Source organism: Oryctolagus cuniculus, chromosome 1 (genome assembly GCF_964237555.1).
Source record: "Oryctolagus cuniculus chromosome 1, mOryCun1.1, whole genome shotgun sequence".
Lineage (NCBI taxonomy): Eukaryota > Metazoa > Chordata > Mammalia > Lagomorpha > Leporidae > Oryctolagus > Oryctolagus cuniculus.
The window spans coordinates 152,600,316-152,624,456 of NC_091432.1; the positions used below are offsets into that span (position 1 = coordinate 152,600,316).

Below are 24,141 nucleotides of genomic sequence, written 5' to 3' on the forward strand. Positions count from 1 at the left end.
TACATTTCTTTATCTGTAAAATAAATAGGACCTGGCAGCCAGACAGCATCCGGATGCCAAGTTCCTTATACAATGGCACGCACCACTCCACTCAGTGTGCTTCTGGGTTAAATACATGCTACTCACAGGAAAGGCACTTACACCTGCTCTTAAGAGAGGCAGCATTAGCTGACCGCCTAAGGCCATGGAGTGTTTACACAGCACATGCTAACTTGCTCACCGATGAGACAACAGGATGCCTTCCCTCCACCTTCTCCCTTCTTGTGCCTCCGAATTCCTGCAGGTGAAAACCAGACGTTGTAATCAGCATTCTATTGTGCCTGCCGTCTCGACTCATAAGAGGTGCTTTCAATTTTTTAAAAGTTTTTAATTAAGGCTGCTCAAACACGAGCCCCACGTCCTGGGGGCCGGGCCAAAGTGGCTGGGCGGGCTCACCTGCGGGCCGAAGGGCACTAGCCAGGTGCTGCCAGACGCGCCAGCCCTTTCGACAAAGCACACGTGTTTCCCATCATAAAATGCAAAGCAGCCAGCGTCTTCCATTCCCCCATCCTTAGGCCCCCTCATCCGGTGGGGTAGGAAGGGCCGATGGGGTTTTCCCTCCTCTCCCGCTCCTTTATAAATGAGCCCAGCCGCTGCTGACTCCTCAAGCGCATAGCCAGCGCGCTCCCGCCCAGTCGCACTTTTTGCGCAGGAGACCAAGTGGCCTGGGGCGTCCAGGTAAGCGAAAGAACCCCGATCTTGAGGCCAGCCAGCGCGGGCTGTTAACAGACCCCTTGGCAGGCAGCCCACACCGCGCCGGGACGCCGCAGCCAGAGACGCAGGTGTGGGGGACTTGGCTCCGCGTCCCTAGCTCGCTGCCCGCCCCTAGGCGCCTGGGGTGCCCCGAGAGCCAACTCGGGCAGACGCCAGGGCTGCAGGTTCGAGTCGCCCCGCCTCCTCCTGCAGCTGAGCGCCACACGCACCAGCCAGAGCCCTTCCGCTCCGTCTTAGTCTGCGGTCACAGCTGAGGTTTTCAGAACTTTGCAGGCCGGTCCCACACCGCGCCTGCAGCCCGCCCGGGAGATTCCACGCTCCGTCGGACACCGACGCCCCAACTTTCTACAAGCGTCTGTCTCCTGCCCCCGTTTGTGTGCGTTTGGGGGCTCCTGTGCCAAGGGCTGCGCTCAACTTCCCTGGGTGAACCCAGAACCACGGTGCACGGGAGCGTTTCCACCGCAAGGCACTTGCCCCCGCCTCGCAGCCGACCCTCGAGGAGGCGCTGAGCCTGGAAGATCCGAAACCCAAATCGGCCGGGGGCTTTTCTTTCCAGACCCCGGTGCCCGGCGCAGATTGGCCGGGCCGAGGACCGGCGCTTTCGGAGAGGCGTCGCGCCGTCGGGTGTAGTGCGCGTCATGGCCGGCTGCTGCTGCCTGTCCGCGGAGGAGAAGGAGTCCCAGCGCATCAGCGCCGAGATCGAGCGGCAGCTTCGCCGGGACCGGAAGGACGCACGCCGGGAGCTCAAGCTGCTTTTGTTGGGTGAGTGCTTGCGTCCTCCACCTGCTGGGCTCGCCTCCCTGCCCCTTGGTTCGCGGACCTTCGCCGCGCTTGGTGCCCCCGCGTCGGGCAGCGCAGGGCTCTGCTCTCCAGCCCCGGCTCGCGAACGCGTCCGCGTCCTCGGCACTGGTCCTTGGCACCTGTGGGTGGGCCTCTTTAGAAGGCACTCCATTCCCTTATCTCAAAACAGGGCCGGGGACGTTAACCCTTGACCTCTTGGCTGCACCCCCAGCCTCCCGCATCTGGTCGCCACACCCTCCCCACCCCGGGGCCCCAGCATACAGTTTGTGCAAAACCCCAACTTGGTGAGGTCGGGGGTGGGGGGAGGAGCTACCTGGCCCACCGCTTGGGTTCAGCTGCAGCCTTGGCCGAAAGCCTCTGAGTTCTAAACCAAGCCGACCAGGCGCTTCCCCGGTGTGGACCCTGCTGAATCTTAGGGCCATCACCACCTGGCGATGCAGGCAGGCAATGGACTCCTTGAAGAGAATGAGAAACGTAGGGCTGGAAGACTGGTGGCTTGGCGCTGGTTGGGAAAAAGCAAAGCTGATGGTAGGTTTAGTCGCGGGAGTGGAGGCCGTGCCCTTGGCCTCTGCTCTGACTGCCCTCCTCCACCTGACTCCAAGGGGGCTTCTGGCCAGAGGATTACAGGCAGATGGCACCTGCTCTCGGAGCTCGACGAGCGAGGGCTCCGTCTCAGGGTCGCCGTTGCCACCCCCGTACTCCCTGCTTGTTCATCAGACTCTGGGGCTCTGTAAAGGTTGAGCTGGGGCACCCACTTCCCAAAGCAGAAAGGGCCTCGGTTCGGGTCTGCCCCGTCTGGCTTTCTGAAGAAAGCAGCTCAGGGCGTGGGCTATGAGGAATGTCTACCTTTTCCCGTCTTACAGGCCAAGGTCTCTATGTCGATCTTTAAACAAGCACAGATATAATATAACCTTTTATATACTATATATATAGCACAGGTGCATATAACCTTTTTATTCCGCCTCTGACAGGAATCTTCTGACACCTTGCCTTTAATGTGAGCATGAGGACTCGCCTCTCAAACCTTCTAGAAAAGTCAATCTGGTTAGTGGGAAATAGAGAAAGGTTTTCAGTCCGTATTGACTTAAGAGTGGGGCACGAGGACCCCCTAGTGCCTGTTGCCCTGGGTGCAGGGACCTGGTCTGGCCTTCCCCAGGCTGTAACCCTTCGCTTTCAGGGTTGGGAGTCTGCAGGTTCCAGGGGCTGGCCATCCAGAGTACACTCTGTCCCTTCTCCCCCAAGACTGGATTGAATTCCATGCCTAGAGGGCCCCAAGCCTGCTGTTAGGGCTGGGGCTGGTGTAGAGGGAAGAGCCCAAAGGGACAGTTGCATTCTGGGGCTGTGGATGAGCTGGCAAAGGTGGGTGGGAGCTCGGGTTCTCACAGGTGCACCCAAGAAGCCCTCTGAGAGGGTACCTGATTTGGGATCTGGCCATTGGCCAAGGCTGCTCTTCCCTGCCTGCCCAGGGGTCTGAGGGTTTGGAATTGTACCAAGCCTTCTAGGCCATGACAAAGCTGCATTGTCAAAGGAGGATTGTGTGACAGTGTGCTGGCTTAATGAAGGCTCTCAGAATGCATGTCTGCCCTTGTACCCTTGCTTGTCCCGGGTCCCCTCAACGTTCGGGGCAAGCCTGGCTTTGTTGCAGATTTTTGGTTCTCAAGGGTAGGCCAAGCCTTATTTTACTTTATTCACTGATTTAACTGAGTGTTTCAAAGTACGTTGTCCAGAGTATGTCTGGAGCTTGACAAATGCTAGCTCTTTGTATGAAAAACTAGGCAGAAGCTGAGCACTACTGCACTTGCGGTAGGCCTATTCATTGGCTGTAAAGTGCTTGGATTTAGACCCAGACTGAAGGAGGAATGTTGGTAGGTAACTTGCTTGCTCTGAAAGTTAGGGTTAATCCTGGGGACTTGCTCATTTCCCCAGGCCCTTCCCCCAGCGCTCCTCCTACCCCATCCCCCACCCCCCAGGCGCTGCCTGACCTCCCAGGACCCTCATTGTCTTATCATGCCCATCAGAGACTAGCAGGCATGACACAGGGACAACCTTGCTTTTAAAAATGCAGTTTCCAAACCACGTTGGAAGTCTTCAGAACCTCAAGGATTGACTTAAAACCCTCTGATTTCTTTCAGTCTCCTGAGAAGTGGGACATGGTCCCATTTCTTAGGATAAAGGACTAGGCGGTGACTCAGAAGCTACAGTAACAGGGAGGGGTATCTGAAGTTGTCGGAAGTTGTACGGTTTTACTGAAAATGTTACCAAGCTTCCATACTAGGTGGATGATCTCATCCACTGCTCAATGTTTCAGGTGAAAACTCCACTTTGCATATGAGAGTTCAGATCCTGTAAGGAGCAGCAAATGATCCCCAAAACTACTAACCTGTAAGAAAGAGGCAGAGCAAGCAAGCATGCCCTTCTCGGGTTCACTCGCCAAATGCCTGCAGTGGCTGGTGCTGGGCTAAGACCAAAGCCAGGACCTGAGAACTCAATCCAGGTCTCCCACATGATTAACAGGGACCCAGTCACTTGAGCCATCACTGTTGCCTCCCAGGGTCTGCATTACCAGGAAACCAGAGTAAAGAACCAGAGCCTGGAATCGAATCGATTCTTTTTTTTTTTTTAACCACCAATTATTTTACAGCAAAGTGTGCTTTTGCAATAAGGATGAGGATATTTCTGAAGTGCTTTTGGTGGAACGGTATCTTGTTTGTGCTTTATAAAAGCATGGGTTAGTATCCAGAGGGAAGAGAGAGAAGCTGTTGTCTGGTTAAGGCTAATCATTGCAAGATGTCAGAAGGGGATAAGGCATGTCTCATTTTCCTTATCAGTTCCTTGGAGAAAAATTAGACAAAAAGGAGTCCTGATAGGAACACTGATGGGTACTAATCGGTACCAGATGAAAGAATCGAGACAACAGCAAATAAGGGAGCTCTCATTGATGTTGGTGCTAAACGAAGCTTGGTGGAGTGTTGGTGGTTAATTGGGTTGTAGATGGCTTAACTTCAGATGCAGATTTCACCTTGGACCTCTCGAACAAAAGGCATTGGTTTCAAGCCTCCTGGTTGTATTAGTTTAGTAGGACTGCCAGAACAAAATACCATGGACAGTGTGGCTTGACAGAAACAAAGTTTTCAGTTCAGGAGGCTGGAAGTCCAAGATGCAGGTGCTGTTGGGTTTGTTTTTGAGGCCTTTTTCCTTGGCCTGCAGCCGGCTGCTTTGCTCTGTAGCTGTATATTGCTGGTGTTGATTCCTCTTGTAAACCACCACTTCTATTGGGTTAGGGCCTTACTCTTAGGGCCTTATTTTGGCTTCATCAGCTCTTTAAAGATCTTTATCTCTAGTCACATTCTATGTTACTGGGTGCCAGGGGCCTTCAACATATGGATTGGGGTGGGAGGGCATAATTCAACCCATAGCATATTGTCTTCAGTATTTTGTTTTAGCAAAAAAGACGGAGTGGGTAATGTATAACCAAGACAGGTTGATTGAGGTCATGGTTCTAGAGACGTGAAAATCAGTGAGCACAGTGCTGGCATCTGGTAAGGGCTGCGGCTGCATGGTAACATAGTAGAGGCATTGCATGGTGAGACAGGGCAAGTGTACCAGAGAACTAGCTTTTTTCCCCCAATAACCTAGTAAACTATTAGTTAATGAGCTATTAAACTATTGATCCATGAGTGGATGAAACAGAACCATCATGACCCAATCACTTCCCAAAGGTTCTATTCACATGAATTTGGCGATTAAGTTTTGAACATGAAATCTCAGGAGCATATTGAAAACCTAGAATTGGTGTAAGTGTTAAAAAGGTAGATCCTAGACCACACTACCTGATGTCCAACCCTGGCTCTGCTGTTGCTTAGCTGTGGACTAACTTGTCTGGGCTTTTCTGGCGGTGAGTACTAGGTGTCAGCAGTCATGTCTTCATTTTTGAGCATTTTTGGGGAGATGTCACTTCCCACAGCAGGTTGCATGGTAGTTGGTCTAAACTGTCTTGGCAGTGTTTTAATAGAAATGTTTTGCTTTGAGTTTCCCTTAGGCTGTTCTGAGTCATAAACTGATTCTAAGTTCTCTCCCCCTTAAACCAAAGACCTGAAAATCTTACTGGTCTCCCATATGGGTGCAGACACCCAAGCACTTGGACCATCTGCTGCTGCCTTCCCAGGTGCATTAGCAGGGAGCTTGATTAGAAGCAAATCTGCAACTGAAACTGGACCTGTGATAGGGAATGCCAGCATGGTAGGCAGTGGCTTAACCTGCTGTGCCACAACACCAGTCTCTCCAAATAAACTTTATTGAGGTACAACTTATACTAAAATTCATCAGTCTGAAGTGTGTATGTTGTTAGATGTTTAGACAACCGTGCACAGACAGAATCATGATAACGTTTCCATCATTCCCAGAAGTTCCCTGTGCCTCTTTGGTCAATCTTCTCCCCAAATCTTCAACTATTAGAAACAGTTTGAAATATGTGACTTTTACTATTTTTCTTGAAAATTAACGTAAGTGTATACTCTTCCCAGTTGACCCATTGTTGAATTGTTATCCCGTTTTCCTCATTTGCATGCTGCCTTCAGTTTCTCCCAAATGTTTGAGGGTAAATTACATACCCTGTGGCATTTACCCAAAAATACTGAGTGTGATGTTCCCCCCCAAAAAATAGGGATAATCCTTTACATAAGCACAGTCCACTTAGGAAGCTTTTTTGGGAAATTTAGGTATTGATGCAATACTTACGTCCATTATATCCCAGGCTTGTCGGTTACTTGTATGTCCTTAGTGACATATCACCACTTCCAGTCCAGTGTGGACTTGGAGATTGTTTTTTGGTTCTTGTATTTTTGTGTCCTTAATCTAACATTTCCATGGGCTTTCATGCTATTGGCCTTAACACCATGCTCCAGGCTCATCTTGTACCCAACCTTTCCCAGCCAGGGAATCAACTGTTTATCTGAGGGGCTCTGGAGAACTGCACCTTGTCTGCTAAGGCGTTTAAGCCATGTGAAATAAAGATACTGAATCCGCTAATTCGAATCAGTCCTCAGTAGCTAAGTACCTGAAGGATCAAGTGCCTTAAGCATGTCCTAAGAGGATGAAACTTCTGACTCTGGAATGACTGTTAAATGTAAACAGATATAAAATGGGGAAATCTGACAGAGTTGGGCAAAAAGCAGTATAAAAATGTCATAACCGTCAAAGGGTCCTTTTTAAGATCCTTCTAGTATATTTCATCCTTCGCTTTGCCCTGTTCTAATAACTGAATCAGGAGGGAGAAATGTTACTTTAAGAACTCCCATCTGTGGGGTTGCAGAGATGGAGGGAGGTAGGCAGAGAGAGGTGGCTACTGTTAAGGCCCCTCTTGGCTTGATTTTCAGCCTGTCTTAGGAGGATGCTTGCTAGCACATCTCGGGGGGAATAAAGAGGATCTGAATAATAGCAACTAGTGCAAAGACAAGGGCCAGGGCAGCGGGGTGGGTCCCTTCTCCCGGGCACTGCCATTGTGACGACTTGATTTCACTTGCTTCCAAATGTGAGCCTTCGGCCCTGACTTTCATACCCTAGGGTGAGCCCAGGGCCTCATGTGGCATCGGGGACACTCCTGAATCTGTCCATTCTGGCCAGAGGATGTACAGGGTTCAGGGACCCTCGCGAGCCAGGCAGCCAGGGCTGCGAACACTGTCGGGAGTGGTAAGTCCGTGGTGGAAATCCGAGGGCTCTGAAGGGGGCTGGGACTCTCAGAGCCTCTGCGGGAGCCCTGCCTTTCATTATGAGCAATTGGCTCTCTGCTGACGGCTAAATGAACCCTGCTGGCCAGGGTTCTTGGTTGCAGATCATTTAAGCAGAAGAAGAATTTATTGAAGGGGAAGCAGGAAACTCAGAATCGATGGGAATTGGAGAGCAGGCTCAGCAAAAGGGCAGAAGCCAAGGGAGTCTTGACATAGCAAATGCTGGTGTCGGTCCAAGCCACCAAGGACACAAGGCAGCTGCTTGTATGACTGTGGCGGCTGCTGTGCTGGTCGCTCACCTCCACAGCAGCACTGCACATCCCTGGTGTCACTTTTCACAACCTCAGGCCTTCTGATGTGCCCAGCTGCCAGGTTTCTGGGGAAGAGGCAGCATGTTCTAGTGGTGAGAAACATGTTCTTTCAAGCCAGTATGGCTGAGCCTAAAATGTAGGGTTTTTGACTGAGCCATTACTATCCTTGAATAGGTCAGTTTTCTCATCTGTTAAATGGGAATAACAAACATATTAGGTGGATACTTAAGAGAACTCAATGAGTCACTGTTTTTAAAGTGCTTTGGATAGCACTTGGCACATTGTCAGTGCCATTTATTTGCAGTGCGTGTCTAATAAAATTCAGTCAGCCTTAAGCTTCTACATGGGCAAGGGGCTGGGCTGCCTCCTTTCTCTGGTATTCCTCCCTGAAAAGGTGGGTGCTACATACGAGGCAGCCCCAAATGACCAAGTTATAGAATGTGAGGCTTTTTAAAAGATTTTATTTATTTGAAAGAGGCACAAAGAGAAGTAGAGACAGAGGTCTTCAATGTGCTGGTTCACTCCCAGATGGCTACAACGGCTAGAGCTGCGCCGATCCAAAGCCAGGAGCTTCATCCAGGTCTCATGTGGGCGCAGGGCCCAAGCACTTGGGGCATCTTCCACTGCTTTCCCAGGCCACAGCAGAGAGCTGGATGGGAAGAGGAGCCACCAGGACTAGAGCCGGCACCCATATGGGATGCCGGCGCTTCAGGCCAGGGTGTTAGCCGCTGCGCCAAGGCACCAGCCCCAGAATGTGAGACATTCTATAAGGAAAAAAGTGTACCATTTTCTAAATGCATTGGTAAAGGCGAAGTCAAAGAAATCTAAATGTAAGGTTCAGACAACGGAAGCACAAAAAGATCTGTACATATTATGGCCTGTCTTTACTTACTGGATTTGTGTTTTAAGCATGCGTTTCATATGTGTGTCCTGTTTTCCCAGGAAACCCCTAAAGCCCACCCACCAGCATTGCTTGAATGCCTAATGTTTTGCAGATCTCGTCCAAGGCTGATTGGCCCCTGCCCTCCTGTGTTATTGCAGTATCCTCAATTTCACACAAACACACCTGACCTTTCTTTTGTCCATTTTGAAACTTAGGTCATAGCCTTACCTTGATTAAATTCAGTGTCTTACAGATACACTGAGAATAAATTCCCACCACATGCTTACCTCTTGGAATGCTCATAGCATCCGTCTCTTCCCTTGACTGGCTCTGCAGAAGTCATTCTCCCCTTTGTTCTTGGAACATAATTGCATTGTTCGCACTGCTGGTCCTTGGGCTTGCTCTGTCTTCTGGATCCTTGTTTCGGTTCCCCAGTCCCACTCCAGATATATGGCTGTGTCTGCTCTGTCTGGACATCTTGACTGAAACATTGACCTCTCTGCAAAGCCTTTCCTGGTTATGCTGCCAGGAGTCATCCTTGTATCATTTACTCTTAGTTGCTCAATTCTGTCATCTCCTTTATTTCTTCATAGATCTTGTCTTGGAAAGAACTGGGATTCTACTTTGATTACTTGTCCGTCTGTTGATCAAGTTTCATGAGATTGGGTTGTACTTGTCTGATTTCTACATCCTAGCGCCTGGACCAATATTGTTTTTAGTAATTACTGAATTATACAGAAAGTATGCTAACATGGTAGAATGATATTTGACCAATTAGAAATGATCTGGACCATTTGGATACAAAATTCTTAATGAATGCATGATGATATGCCTGTATCACAAATAGGCAAAACAAGTTCTCATTGTTGCTTAGAGGCTGTCAATTAAAAACTGGACCAGGTAGTTAATACATTGTTCTTAGTTTCATTATTTGCTTTCCAGAATAAACCTTTTACATTGCAAGCAAGAATATAGTTGTAAAATTGTTCTTTTAAATAAGAACACAAAATAGGAGAAGCACTACCCATGTGACATGCTTCCGGTATTAATGAAAATAACAAAACAATTTTAACAATGGAATGGATGACCAAGTTCAAACATAGTTTTTAAGAAAAAGAAAATTAGTATGGGATTGCTGATAGAGTATGGAAATTCTACATGTGGTTTGAATTTTGCGAAGCCTAAGTTCTCTGGAATCTACGGGTGAGGTGAGGAGTACATCCATTCAGTTACTCAGCCCTAGGTTTCAGGGAGTAGAGCAGCTGGATGGCACTGTTATTCCCCTCCAACATGTGCCTCTTAGGCTGAAAGGATCCTTTATAAAGATGGTCTAGGTGAAAGACTGGGCGATATTCTTGGGATTGTGGGACGAAACCAGGAAAGTAATAGCAAAGAACAGTGAGAAATGGTAAGACTAGAGTTGATTAATGTCAGAAGAAATTTGAGTCCATGACACGATTCCTCGTAATGGGAACTCACTTTTCCTGATCACTCAATACTCGAAGAGCATATAAGCCTCAGGTATCGCATGTCCTGAGTCTGTAGCCCTTCCCCTGCCTCTTACCATCACCTCCAGAGTAATTTCCATTATGCCACTACTGCCCTGTCTGGGCTCAGGCCAGTTGTCTGTGCTTAGGAAGTCGATGGACCCCATGCTTCCCAGAGGGCATGTGTGTACAAGGACCAACAACATGAAGTCCCTGTTGGTGCCTCTTCTCGGAGAGCTAAGACCTGTTTTGCAGCCAAAACAGTCATGCATGGCTTAATGATGGGATACGTTCTGAGAAATGCATCATTATGTGATTGCCTTGTGTGAATGTCACAGCATGCTTACACACACTTGGATGGTTTTTACTGCAGACCTAGCAGGTATGCTCCTAGGCTACAAACCTATACAACAGGTTAGTGAACTGAACACCATATCTGAACACCATATTGGTGTACCTGAAAACACATAAGCATAGAGAAGGTCCAGTAAAAATACTAGAAGGTAGAAACTTTTCAACTCTATCATAATCCAGTGTCTTATATGTGATCTTATATGTGATCCACCAGTGACTGAGAGGTCCTTATGTAGCGCATGGCTACATATAATTCCTATGAAATGAGTAATGTATTTAAGCTCTGGAGGCCTCCGTGTTTTAAATGAGATGAGACGGAGTACTGGGTATAAGATCCTGAACGAGGCCTTCCTTCCAAACCCAGGCCCTCACCTGTAAAATGAAAGATTGGGATCAGGTGACCTTGGAGATGTGCCCAGTTCTGTCAGCAGGTGTTTCATGTGAGTGGTTCTCAAAGTGCATCCCCAGGACCAGCAGTGTGAGCATCGGCTTCCCTGGGGCCTTTGAAAACGGCGGACTCTCAGTTCCCACTGTGACCTCTGAATCAAATCCTGGAGGAGGCTGCCATCTGTATTCCTAAGGCCTCCAGGGGAACCTGACACACGCTCAGCTTGAACCTCTGTTTATAGCATCGGCCTGGAGCTCAGGAGCTGGCCAGCCTCCCATTAGCCATCTGGGCTTGAAGGCCAACTTTGAGCAGGTATCCAGGAGGCACCTGGTTTGGACCTGTATAGGGAAAAACTTTCTGGAAGTTGAAGCAGCTTCCCCTGATCAACTTGATGAAGAGTCTTCAGAGTCTGAGTTGGGTAGATAGTAGTGGGTCTTTGAGCCTTTGTCCCAAGTTGCCAGGCTGGCAGACAGGAAAAGTAATTTTTTTTCCCTTGGCAAGTTACATAAAGCAAGAGTTGTTTACTTTTGCTCAGACCCCATACTTTATACTACTCAAACACTTGGGCTCCTATAAACAATAGTTTTAGGGATAATGATCATTAAATACTTAGTTTTGTCATGCAGTTAGTTGTGTTGAGTAAGCATATTCTCATAGGAACAAGCATGTATCAATTATCTCTTTGAAATTTTACTCTCCATATAGCATTGCCTGGCATTTCCATCCAAGGGAAATATTTCTCATTGTCAAGTCCACTTATTTTTAAATGTCTAAATCATTCTCACATCTTTTCAATTTTTTAATGAGAGAAAAAGGTAGAACTTTTCACCTGTAAGATGTTTTCTGAATGGATGGGCAGCTATCTATTAAATTCAGAAGAATTCTCCATGCCATTGCTCTCCAGAATGTCATAAATTAGTGTTTTCTTTTTGAGTAACTCTTCATAGAATGTTTGTTCCTGTTGCTCAGCTACAGTGTAATTGGGGAAATATGAGCTAATTATATTACGGATCCAAAGCAAATAAAGGAGGATGCTAAATCATTTGTGGAATTGCAACTTAATCTTCATGATGGATAGTCATAATCGGTGCACTCAAAATGCAGGTGTGAACCCATGCCAGTCTGTGTCCACAAGACAAGTGCAGAAGTGGAAAGCAAGCATTTAGAAACCATTACAGCAATTTAACATTCCTATTTTTCCATAAGCGTGCTGGTCTTCATCTGATGGGAACGTTGTAAAAATTGGCCCCTTAGGACTGCGGAGTTTGAGAAACACAAATGCAAGCCTCGCTTATTCGGATTCTAGAAAGAAGGCCCTGCAGGGTGGGAAGGCTTAGCGGAAGACAGGGCCAGGCTCTCAGCAGCTATTCACTCATTGAGTCAGTGGCGTCTTCCTGTTGAATTTCTTGGTTTCTAAGGCAACAACGTATCATTGATTTAGAAACAACTTTTCAGGAAAGTAAACACCACCACAGTAAATGTACTATTCGGTGCAAAAGCTTCTGAACCGCAAATGCCTTATTTTGTGTGGGAATAAGTCTTGGAATCAGGATATAAGGTGACTTAATTTTTTTTCCTTAACCAGGGAGTACAAATTTAAAATAAAGACAAACTACTATAGCTATTGACATAGTATTCAGTCCCATGAAGTCAATTTAAATGCTGAAATTAGATTGGAAAAGAAACCTCTGCCTGTTGCCATCAGCCCACTGGATTCTATTTCAAGTGGTATTTTCACATGCAACATTGAGATTTGCTTCCTGCAATTGTGGGCTGTCACATGCATATAAAGAAGCCTTTAAAATAAGAACAGCCAAATGTGTGGGAGCACCAGTATATGCTATGGTGTTCCCAGTGACTGTGGATGGATGGGCCACATACAGGCGGTTGGTGAGTCCAGGACATTTCTCTTCTGATTTTGAACTAACTGCATGAGAGCTTTGCTCACCATTGAACCTACAGTGCTGAACGTGAGCTTAGCTAAATTATTGGCTGAATGGCAACATCTGTCCATTTCGTATGAGGAGCCATTAAAAGTTCATGAAAAATGCATATTATGAAAACTACATGTAGATCTCAAAATTGATACAAAACATACTTAATTTTAATTTCATGAAAATTTCCACGAATTTTTGAAGTACCTGTGTATGTATATATAGTGAAAAATTTAGTGTGTATATATACATATATAGTGAAACACCAGCTGAGTAGCCTAAAGAATCGCTTGCATGTGCTCTGTTTGGGATGATCTAGGAAGGTTTTAAGACAAGTCTGGGCTAGGCCTTGAAGAAATTCCAAGACTATCTTTTTACTTGCCCAAATCTTGGTTCATTGCTCATTTTGGATGTGTACTTAATCTGGATTGGTGATGTGAGGATAATGAAATTTGAGTTTGGGCCCCAGGAATGAAATGAGATTTTTTTTTTTTAACTTTTTTTTTATACTTCCATAAAGACATTTTCTGGTGCATGGTAGGTTTTTGCTGTGTAACCAGGACTACACAGTTGATAAATGTGCTAATCGGTTTTTCCCCATTGCTTTATTTTGAAATGGTTTGAGAACAATCACAGCTCATTGTAGTCTTCATGTAATCTTCTAAATACATAGTGAGCCTCTATATAAAATAAGGGAGTTAGGCTTCAGGGCTTTTGAGGCCTACGTCACATTGAATTTTATAGATATGAAATCTAGAAGCTCAAAAAGGAGAATTAGTCATTACAAGGACATACATCCTTAAGTTAAACATAATTTGGAATGTGTTTTAATTTTCTGCTGTGGTAAGTGTCACACACTGGATGACATACAAAGAAATGAAATTGATTTCTCACAGTTTGGAGGCTGGGAGGGCTAAGATCAATGGACCCCTTCTGGTAAGGGCTGCCTTGCTGTGTCAGAACGTGGTAGAGGGTATGGGTAGTGAACACACGTGTACACGAAAAGAGGTTGGACTAAGAGGACATGTGCAAGAGGTCACTGTTAAAGCTACTCCCATGTTAATTGGCCCACACTCATGATCACAGCATTAATGCATTCATTACTGTGGAACCCTTATGAACGAATCACTCATTAAAGGTCTCACTTCCAACATTTCACAGTAGCAGTTAAATGGCAACCTGAGTTTTAGAGAAGACAAACCATAGCATTATACCTAAACTGCCCCCCAAAACTAGGATCCTTCAGAACACACTAAAGTCAGCCCGGAAGTCCAAAGTCTAGAGTTTCAATGAAATCAGATGTGGTTGGGTTGAGGCGCTCACTCCCATGGCTTCACCAGGACTTAGCCTAGTAGGAGTTCTCTGCAGTAGTTCAGCACCTGATGTGATAGCCTGCAGTACCCTTTGAAATCTAGGTGGAAGTAGCTATGCCCTCACAACTCTGCCATTCTGTGGGTCTATAGACTTCAACACCGAGTGGATGCTACCTACGTGTATGACTTGTCCTGAGCTGTGGCTCACACACCTGGGGACACTTGCCTTTTGGCTGGGGTGTCCCAGGGGCACTGACCCAGAATTCGAGGAGGCATCCCTGGGCCATCCTGCCCCTAGAGCTCTGGGCCTGTGATGGGCAGCGTGAGGTGGGCTGGACAGCCTAAGTTCTCTGCAGTGCTGTTGGTCTTCATGAACAGGACCCAGCTCCTCTCCATCCTGGTAAATCTCCTTACCTAATGGTTGCTTGGCTTCTACCTCAGTATTTTCTCATCAACACACTTTTCCCCCATGCTTTAGGTGGCCAGGTCATGAATTTCCTAAATCTTTCTGCTTTGCTTATAATTATAAGGTCTGCCCTTCATTTATTTCTTAGCTCCTGCATCTTACCGTGTGTGGTTAAAGTGGCCATGCGCCAGCTTGAATGCTTGTTGCTTAGGTATTTCTTCAACCAGATATGCTAATTCATTGCTTTTAAGTCCCCCCTTTCAGAAACCATCATGCTTGGACATGATTCAACCAAGTGCTTTGCAGTTGTATACCAGAGTGGCTTTACTCCGGTTGCCCATCCCATAGTGCTCATTTCTGAGAGTGCATTATAATAGCCTTTACTTTGGACATTTCTACTAACATTCTGCTTTTTTTCCTTTTCTTGATGTGGAAGGCAGAAAGAGAAAGATAGCCCGTATGCTTGTTGACTCCCCAGTTGCCTGCAGTGGCCATTGCTTAGTTAAGCCAAATCTGGGAGTCAGGAATGCAATCCAGATCTCCCAGGTAGGTGCAAGGACTCAAGTATCTGAGCCATCACCTGCTTCATAAGAGGATGCTGGAACTGCATGGGGAGCCAGGACTCAAACCTGCACTCCACTGTGGCTTGTAGGCGTCCCAAGTGGCTTAACCGCTTGGTGCCATTCACTCACTCCTTGGCCACCATGCTGATCACTGCCACTCAAGTCATCTCTAAGAAGATTCAGACTTTGCCTACAGCACTCTTTTTCTTAGTCTTGTCCAGAGTTGTGCTTAATGCTCCATTCATGGCAACATGGGCTTTTTCTAGTTTATTCTTCCTGTTCTCCATTGCCTCTACCCATTTCCGGGTATCAAAGCCGCTTGAGTGTCTTTGGGTGCATGGGAGAGCAACAGCCCGACTTGTACCAAGTTTCTGTCTAAGCTCATTGTGTGCTTCTGTAACAATACCTGAGATTGGGTACTTTACAAAGAACAGAAGTTGATTTTGCTCGTAGTTCTGGTGTCTGGAAGTCCATGAGAATGGTGCTTGGGTCTGGTGATGCTATCCCCTGGTGGACGATCAAGTGAGCATGCATCAGACAGCTTGTTTTTATACTAAAGGCACTCCTGTAATAATGCGTTAAGCCACTCTTGCGGATAGAGCCCTCAAGGCTTAATTACCTCTTGAAGGTCCCACTGCATGCTGCCATAGAAGTGGCAATTAAATTTCACTGTTAGTTTTGGAGAGCATGTTCCAACCATAGCAGTGTGCTAAGAGCCATACCGGAACCTGAGGAAATTTCACAGGAAATTGACGACATTCTATTTTGCTGGCAGAGATAATTATTTTATATTGCCCTAAGTGGGGGATATTTGAAGTGACATTATGTGTTCGTGTGTAAATACATTGCATTTGTTGGCACAAATCTTTGTAATTGGTGTCATTTAAAATAGTAATTTTCAGATATTGAGGTTGTGAGTTCATGTTTTAAAACAATTGCAAAAAATAACGTTGCAATATGCATCTTTAAATTTGCTAGTAAAGACAGTTAAATGTATTTTAGTATAAAAACAAGCAATAAAAATTGTGTCATCAGACAACGATAACCATTTAACATCCAAAATTGATCACGTGCTCTTCTCTTCTCTCCCCAAATCATGTGTTTTCATCTATTGTATGCTGATAAATGCTACCACTGGCCATGCAGGTGCTCAAACCAGAATCCAGAGAGTCTCTTTACTCTTTTGGTTGTAGCCAACACTAACCATAAAAATAACAATGATAAAATGGTGACATTTATACATGCAATCATTATCCCAGGCACACCAGTCTCATTAATTCCTTATGTGTTTGAAGTGCTGTTGTTCTCTCCACTCTATAGATGAGAAAACTGAGGCTTTGAGGCATGGTTCACTGCTCAGGATAGAGCCAGGCTTTGACCCCAGCAACTTGACTCCAGAGCCCTGGGTCTTCATCACAGTCCTGCTTCTGTCTCCCTTGCCCAACTTCGCACCAAAATCTACCCCCAGGGGGCAAATCTCTATTGGCCTCCTTCTTGCCTTGCTCCCTGATACCTTCATCATCCACCACTTATTCGCTCCAAGTTCATTCCTCATATGCAGCCTGCCTGACCTTTTAAAATGTAAATTGGCTTGTTATTTTGCTGAAAACCTTGCTGTTTCTGCATTACCTTTCAGTGCAGAGCTAAAATCTGTGAATGGTGTGTGAGATGCTCTCTCGGTCCCCTGCTGACCCTTGTGTTACTCCCTGGGATGACCCAGTTCTGGCCAGCAGATCTTCTTTTAGGACCTTCAGTGAGCCAAACTCTTCCTGACCCACCTGCCTATAGCACTCCTCAGTGTTCTCCCAGCTAACGCCCATGTTCAGAGCACATCCTAAAAACCCTCCTGGAAACCTTTGCATCTTCAATCCAGATGAAGCCTCTAGAATATTTTCTGAGTGTCTTCTGCATTTTTTTAAAAATAGGACTTAAGCTAGTTTGGAATTCGGCCACCCTTCCATCTTCCCTGCTAGACTGGACGTCTTGAGTGTGGGGATGATCGTAACCACGAATCCTCAGCATCATGTATAGTGCCTGGCTGCTCCATAAACACTGGCTAAGTAGGCAAGCGCTTTACCATTTTGTGTCAACAATATTGCATAGAAGATAGGATGTTTGAATTTGAAAAAATAAAGGACTTCATAGAGGATAACGCTTGAGTTAGTATAATTTTATGTTGAACCACTTTTTCCTTATAATTCCACTTCTGGACTGATAAACCTTATTACATACTGACATGGGGCTGTGGGCCAATGATTTAGTGTGTCTGAGTTGTTATCTAAACTTGTATTTTAATTGTTAAATTTTTTGAAAGATTTATTCATTTGAAAGGCAGAGTTACAGAGAAGCAGAGGCAGAAAGAAAATCTCCCATCTGCTGGGTCACCCCCCAGATGGCCACAATGGCCGGAGTTGCTGAAGCCAGGAGCTTCTTCTGGGTCTCCCATACGGGTGCAGAGGACCAAGCACTTGGGCCATCTTCTGCCTTCCCAGGCCATAGCAGAGAGCTGGATCAGAAGTGGAGCAGCTGGGACTTGAACTGGCTCTCATATGGGATGCTGGCACTGCAGGCAGTGGCTTTACCCACTACGCCAGAGCACTGGCCCTCCTAAGTTTTTAAATTTTCATTATGCGTGATTGTAAGCATACTCGGTGTTAACTTTTTTTCACATACAAAGTGGCATGTTTATAAGCAAGCCTACTAGTAGTCTCCTGAATATCTGTGGTCTCCTCTTTCTAATATTGGAAGTTTTATTGAAGCACATGGGCCCCCAGCTAAAGACTACTTCTCAGTTTGTCTTGCTACTAGAGATGGCCATGTGGCTAAGTTTTAGCCCATGGCATGCAAACTGCAGTGACAGAGGCCATTTCTGAGTTGTGAGCTTCGAAGGAAAGGAGTCTTTCAGGCTAGAAGGCTGACTTGATGGCAGGAGCTGCAGCAGTCAGCTTTGACCATGAGATAGAAGTAGGGTGTTGAGGATGAAAAAGCAGTAGAAATGATCTTTGTCTCTGACACCATGATGTTACCATATGAGTTCTGAACTGGCATGTGTTGGTCCTATTTTGATAGCAGCTGGCTCTATACTCTAGCTAATGAAATGTTGATACTCTTTTTTTTTTTAACTTTTATTTAATATAAATTTCCAAAGTATAGAATATTGATTACAATGGCGTCCCCCCCATAACGTCCCTCCAACCCGCAACCCTCCCCTTATCCACTCCCTCTCCCCTTTTTTTTAAAAACACTTGAAATTGAGAGTTACAGAGGCGGGGAGGGGGATAAACAAAGATTCCATCTGCTGGTTCCCTCTGCAGGTAACTGCAATGGTCAGGGCTAGCTCAGCTGAAACCAGGAGCTTCATCTGGGTCTCCCACATGGGTGTCGGGGGCCCAAACACTTGGGCCATTTCTGCTCCTGTCCCCAGACCATGAGCAGGGAGCTGGATTGGAAGTAGAGCAGTCAGGACAAGAACCGGCACGCATATGGGATCCCGGCATCACAGGTGGCAGTTTTACCCGCTGCCCTACAGTGCCAGCCTCTGTACTTGCTTTTTTTTAAGGCTCAACAATATGTGTAGGAATTATTTCTAAAACAGATATAATTCCGAGGCAGGAAAATCAATTATTATGAGGGGAAGGACAAAGGATGATTTTACTGGCTAGCTGGCACAAGAGAATGTATGGGATTGAAGACTAATTTTTGAACCAAGAATGTAAATCCTTTCTTCCTGGCTGGGTGGAGTTTTGCAAGCCCCATGAATATGAAGGAATGAGAATAAGTTGAATATATAGTCATGCTCTCCTTAAGTAAAACTTAAGAATACAGTTAATAAGTCAGATTCTTTTTTTTTTAACTTTTATTTAATGAATATAAATTTCCAAAGTACAGCTTATGGATTACAATGGCTTCCCCCCCAAAACGTCCCTCCCACCCGCAACCCTCCCCTTTCCCACTCCCTCTCCCCTTCCATTCACATCAAGATTCATTTTCGATTCTCTTTATATACAGAAGATCAGTTTAGCATACATTAAGTAAAGATTTCAACAGTTTGCTCCCACACAGAAACATAAAGTGAAAAATACTGTTTGAGTACTAGTTGTTATAGCATTAAATCTCAATGTACAGCACACTAAGGACAGAGATCCTACATGAGGAGTAAGTGCACAGTGACTCCTGTTGTTGACTTAACAAATTGACACTCTTGTTTATGGCATCATTAATCACCCTAGGCTCTTGTCATGAGCTGCCAAGGCTATGGAAGCCCCCTGAGTTCACCGACTCTGATCCTATTTGGACAAGGCCATGGTCAAAGTGGAAGTTCTCTCCTCCCTTCAGAGAAAGGTACCTCCTTCTTTGATGACCCGTTCTTTCCACTGGGATCTCACTCGTGGAGATCTTTCATTTAGGTTTGTTTTTTTTCCCCCAGAGTGTCTTGGCTTTCCATGCCTGAAATACTCTCATGGGCTTTTCAGCTGGATCCGCATGCCTTAAGGGCTGATTCTGAGGCCAGAGTGCTGTTTAGGACATCTGCCATTCTATGGGTCTGCTGTGTATCTCACTTCCCATGTTGGATCATTCTCTCCCTTTTTTATTCTATCAGCTAGTATTTGCAGACACTATTCTTGTTTATGTGATCCCTTTGGTTCTTAGTCCTATCATTACGATCAATTGTGAACAGAAATTGATCACTGGGACTAGTGAGATGGCATTGGTACATGCCACCTCTGATGGGATTGAATTGGAATCCCCTGGTATGTTTCTAACTCTACCATTTGAGGTAAATCAGCTTGAGCATGTCCCGAATTGCACATCTCTTCCCTCTCTTATTCCCACTCTTATATTTAACAGTGGTCATTTTTCAGTTAAGTTTCAGCACTTAAGAATAATTGTGTATTGATTACAGTATTCAACCAAAAGTATAAAGTAGAACAAACAAAATACTAAGAGGGATAACGTATTAAGTTGTTCATGAACAGTCAGGGTGAGGGCTGATCAAGTCACCTTTCTCATAGTGTTCATTTCACTTTAACAGGTTTCCTTTTTGGTGCTCAGTTAGTTGTCACCTATCAGGGAGAACATGTGGTATTTGTCCCTTTGGGATTGGCTTATTTCACTCAGCATAATTCTTAACAGGGATCACTTTTTATTTGTTATTTGAACCTGGTATTACTCTATCGGGGTACAGGTAGTGGATGATGTTATTGACCAACTGGTGGGCAGTGCTAAATCATTCTGTCTCAATCTTTGACCATAACCAACAGTATAGGGATTTATGGTTTCCTTATTTTTTTCTATAGTACAGCTTTTAAACATTTTATAGTGTTTTCTGTAAACAAAATACAGAGTAGCTTGTTTTAATTGATGCTAAGTTTCTCAAAGCTAAAAAATATCAAAACCTAGTTTTCCCAAGCCTTTACTGTTCATTCTAATCTCTATTGTAAATTTATTCTTCATATAGCTACAACTATGCATATGCTGCTTAATTTCTCGATGTATTTTCAATTTACTATTAGTAATAACAGTAAATTCAGTGAACTAAATTATTTGCTTTGGACATTTTGAAACCTATTACATATGTTTAAAAATACAAGTATTTCAAGTCTGAAAACTTAGAAGCTAAGTGACTCTGGTAGATCTCAAACTCAGTTCTAGATTAAATAAATTCTTAAAATTAAATAAGTCTTAAACATTCAAATTCTGTTTCTAAATGTAATCAAGTCAAATAATCATTTATACTGTCAGCTCATAAATTAATTACAACTTAATAGATTATTTAATATTAAATTGAAATAACTGAAATAAGGATGGCATAATAGACTCAAGTTTAATATACTTATTAAATTGTATTTAAGAACATCACGGCTAGATCTTTGTACTCTCCTTTTCTTACTTCTATGGGGCTTGCAAAACTCAACACAGCCATAAAGAAAGGATTTACAGTCTTAGCTCAACAGTGAGTATTTCAGCTCATACGTTGTCTTGCATCCCAAAGCTTCACTTACTCCTTTATTCCAATTTTTACCCTCTCCTAAAATTGTTAATCACCTAATTAATGACTAGGTTCTGTGCCCAAATTCACCTTTGACTGTTTTTTTTTTTTTCACTACCTAATTTGTCTTGGAGAGGCACTTGCTAAGCTCTTCTAGCGTCTCAGACCCAACATCTCTAATTCTTTTTGTTTCTTAAAGCCAAAGACGAAAATTAGGTCTCAGATTCAAGAGACAAGAGTTGCTTATCTGTGCAGGTCCTGTATCCCTTACCTGAAATGGTTGAGGCCAGAGGGTTTTGGACTTTTTCTTGGATTCTAAAATACTCATATATACATGTGAGATCTTGGGGAAAGGGACCCAAGTCTAATCATTAAATTGCTTTGTGTTTCAAATATACACTTGCCCTTCATTGATAAACACATAAGTGAAGGTGATTGTCTATAATATTTTCAGTGTGCCAGCATTTTGACGGCAACTTAACAGAGGTCAGGTGTAGAATTGTCCACTTGTGTTACCATGTTAGTGCCCAGAAAGTTGAAGGATTTGGAGCATTCTGGGTTACAGATTTTCAGGTTATGGATGCTCAACCTGTAGTCTGCTTTGGCCATTCTGTGTTTGAACACATCAGTCTAATATTTCTATGTGTTGCTACCCTTCCAATGGGAATTTTAGGCTAATCCTCCGCCTGCAGTGCCAGCACCCCGGGTTCTAGTTCCAGTTGAGGTGCCAGATTCTGCCCTAGTTACTCCTCTTCCAGTCCAGCTCTCTGCTGTGGCCCAGGAAGGCAGTGGAGGATGGCCCAGGTTCTTGGGCCCTGCACCCATATGGGAGACCAGGAGAAGCACCTGGCTCTTGGCTTCAGATCGGCGCAGCTTGCTGGCCGTAGCAGCCATTTTGGGGGTGAACCAATGGAAGGAAGACCTTTCTCTCTCTCTCACTGTCTAACTCTGCCTGTCAAAAAAAAAAAAAAAAAAAAAAAGAATTAAAGAACAAGATGAAATACAGGGAATAAAGCATATAGCTTTTGGACTTGCAGTTAAGATACTGGTTAGGAACACTCATATCCCATGTTGGACTGTTTGGGTTCAAGAGCTAGCTTTACTTACAATTCTAGCTTCCTGGTAATGCAGACCCCAGGAGGCAGCAGGTGATGGTTCCAGTAGTTGGGTTTCTGATGCTCATACAGGACACCCAAACTGAGCTCTCAGTTCCAACCTTTGGCCTGGATCAACCCTGGCCATTGTGGATATTGGGGGAATAAACCAGCTTGTGGGAACACTGTTTCTCTCTCCATCCAACCCCTATATCCTGTCACCCTCCTCAATTTTCTCTCTCTATATAAAATCTATATAGATCTATCTATATAGAAAAATCTTTTTAGAAAAACAAACCAGAAAAGACCCTGACAAACCATAAGCCTACCAAAACTTCAACCAGTTGGCAGCTTTAAATGCTGCTGCTTTTTTAAATGAGTCTGAAAGTTGACAATCACTTCAGTGTTTTATCTCTGCCTTTTACAATTTGAGTGTGTGTGTGTGTGTGTGTGTGTGTGCGCGCGCGCCCATGGCTGGGCTAGGCAGATCCTGAAGCTGGGAACTGGGAATTCAATCCAAGTCTCCCACGTAGGTGGCAGGAAACCAGTTACTTGAGCCGTCACCACTGCTTGCCAGGGTCTGCATTGACAGAAGCTGGAGTCAGGAGCCAGAGTCAGGAATGAAATCCAAGTACTCCAGTGTGGCCTACAGGCATCCTAGCTACTATGCTAAATACTTACTCCTTTATTTCTAATTGGTGTTTTCCAAAATTCCAAGCATTATTTTTTATACTTGCTGTATCATCTATTTAATGCTGTTCCCTTTAATGCTTTTAAACTTTGAAGTACTTTAAAAAGCTGAGTGTTTTCTGAAGCCGTGTGAATGGATTGCTGGAAATCTTTGGTACAAGTCCCAGAATGGCATGTAATTTGCAGCAAGGCAAGTCACAAAAGCATGGTGGCTCATCAGTAGAATGTGAAGCTTGGATCCAGCAATCTGAAATCTTCCAGCCCTGAGTTTCCATGGTAACCCTTTAACCATACACTGATGGATCCAAGCAAATGCTGACTGTATAGAAGGTGTGTGTGTGTATGTGTGTAGTGTGTGCCTGCAGTGTAATGTAGGAAATCCTACCTGTTGCTGTTTATCTTGATGATAAATGTTAGAGTTCTTCATATCCCTTTGTTCTCTAATAGCTTGAATTTTCATGTAGCTTGAGACTTTACATGTGCTGTGGTCTTGGTCTATCAAAACAGGTTTGTCAAGGACAGAAATAAATTAGTCTGACTAGTACCTGCAGAATTATCTATTAACATAAAAAAAACCTCATAGACAAACAATACTTGTAATTTAAAAATGCTTCTAGCTTTCAATTTACTTTAAAGCATATGCACAGTTAGAATAATAGCAGTAAACGTACATCTTGGGCACCATTCTCAGGACTTTCAAATCCATAGCATTTTTACAAATCATTGAGGAATGCAATGTACTTATTGCATTTACTGATAAGGTAACCTCAGAGACAAAGAAGAATGAAATGAGTTGTCCTGAGTCGAACACTTTTTTAAAAAAGATTTATTTATTTGAAAGGCAGAATTAGGCAGAGTCAGAGAGAGGTCTTACATTCGCTGGTTCACTCCCCCAGTCCGGAGCCAGGAGCTTCTTCTGGGTCTCCCATGTAGGTCCAGAAGCCCAACGACTTGGGCCGTCTTCTGCTTTCCCAGGCCACAGCAGAGAGCTGGATCTGAAGTGGAGCAGCCAGGTCTTGAACTGGTGCCCATATGGGATGCCGGCACTGCAGGTGACAGCTTTACTTGCTATGCCACAGCACCGGCCCCAAGTTGCACACTCCAGGCTGTGGAGCTGAGTCACAGGGCTTTCTTATTCTGTTGCTCTCATTGCCCACGGTACAGAAGCCACTGTAGGGCACCTGTGGCTGGTAGGATGGTGGGATGCAGGTGGGGCCTGACATGTGCTCCTAGGCCTTCCATGATGATTCAGGGAGACTTTGGGAGGCTCCTCAATCTCTTCAAAGCAGTGCTATCGGATGGAGGTGGAGGGTGAGCTGCGTCTACAATTTTATATGTTCCAAGGAGCCACATTAAAACCAAGTAGAAACAGGAACAATTAACTTTACCAAGGTATCAAAATACAGGCATTGATCTTGTAATCTATAGTAACATTTATCAAATGAGATA

The 24,141-nt window shown here is 44.9% G+C and overlaps 1 protein-coding gene across 4 annotated transcripts in view; it reads left to right on the plus strand.

The window, feature by feature from the left end:
- The first annotated feature begins 634 nt into the window (after positions 1-634).
- The window catches only part of GNA14 (G protein subunit alpha 14), a 224,524-nt gene continuing 201,017 nt past the window's right edge, over positions 635-24,141 (plus strand). For 2 of the 4 annotated variants that reach the window (XR_007924456.2, XM_017341945.3), the window contains exon 1: positions 945-1,515. Coding sequence is in view for 2 of the 4 variants with exons in the window: in XM_017341945.3 (XP_017197434.1) it covers positions 1,392-1,515 (124 nt within the window). In the remaining 2 variants the exon portion in view is untranslated. Of the gene's footprint in view, positions 718-944; positions 1,516-16,941; positions 17,078-24,141 lie in introns of those variants that run through there. The other 2 variants (XM_070050562.1, XM_070050569.1) reach the window with 2 other exon arrangements.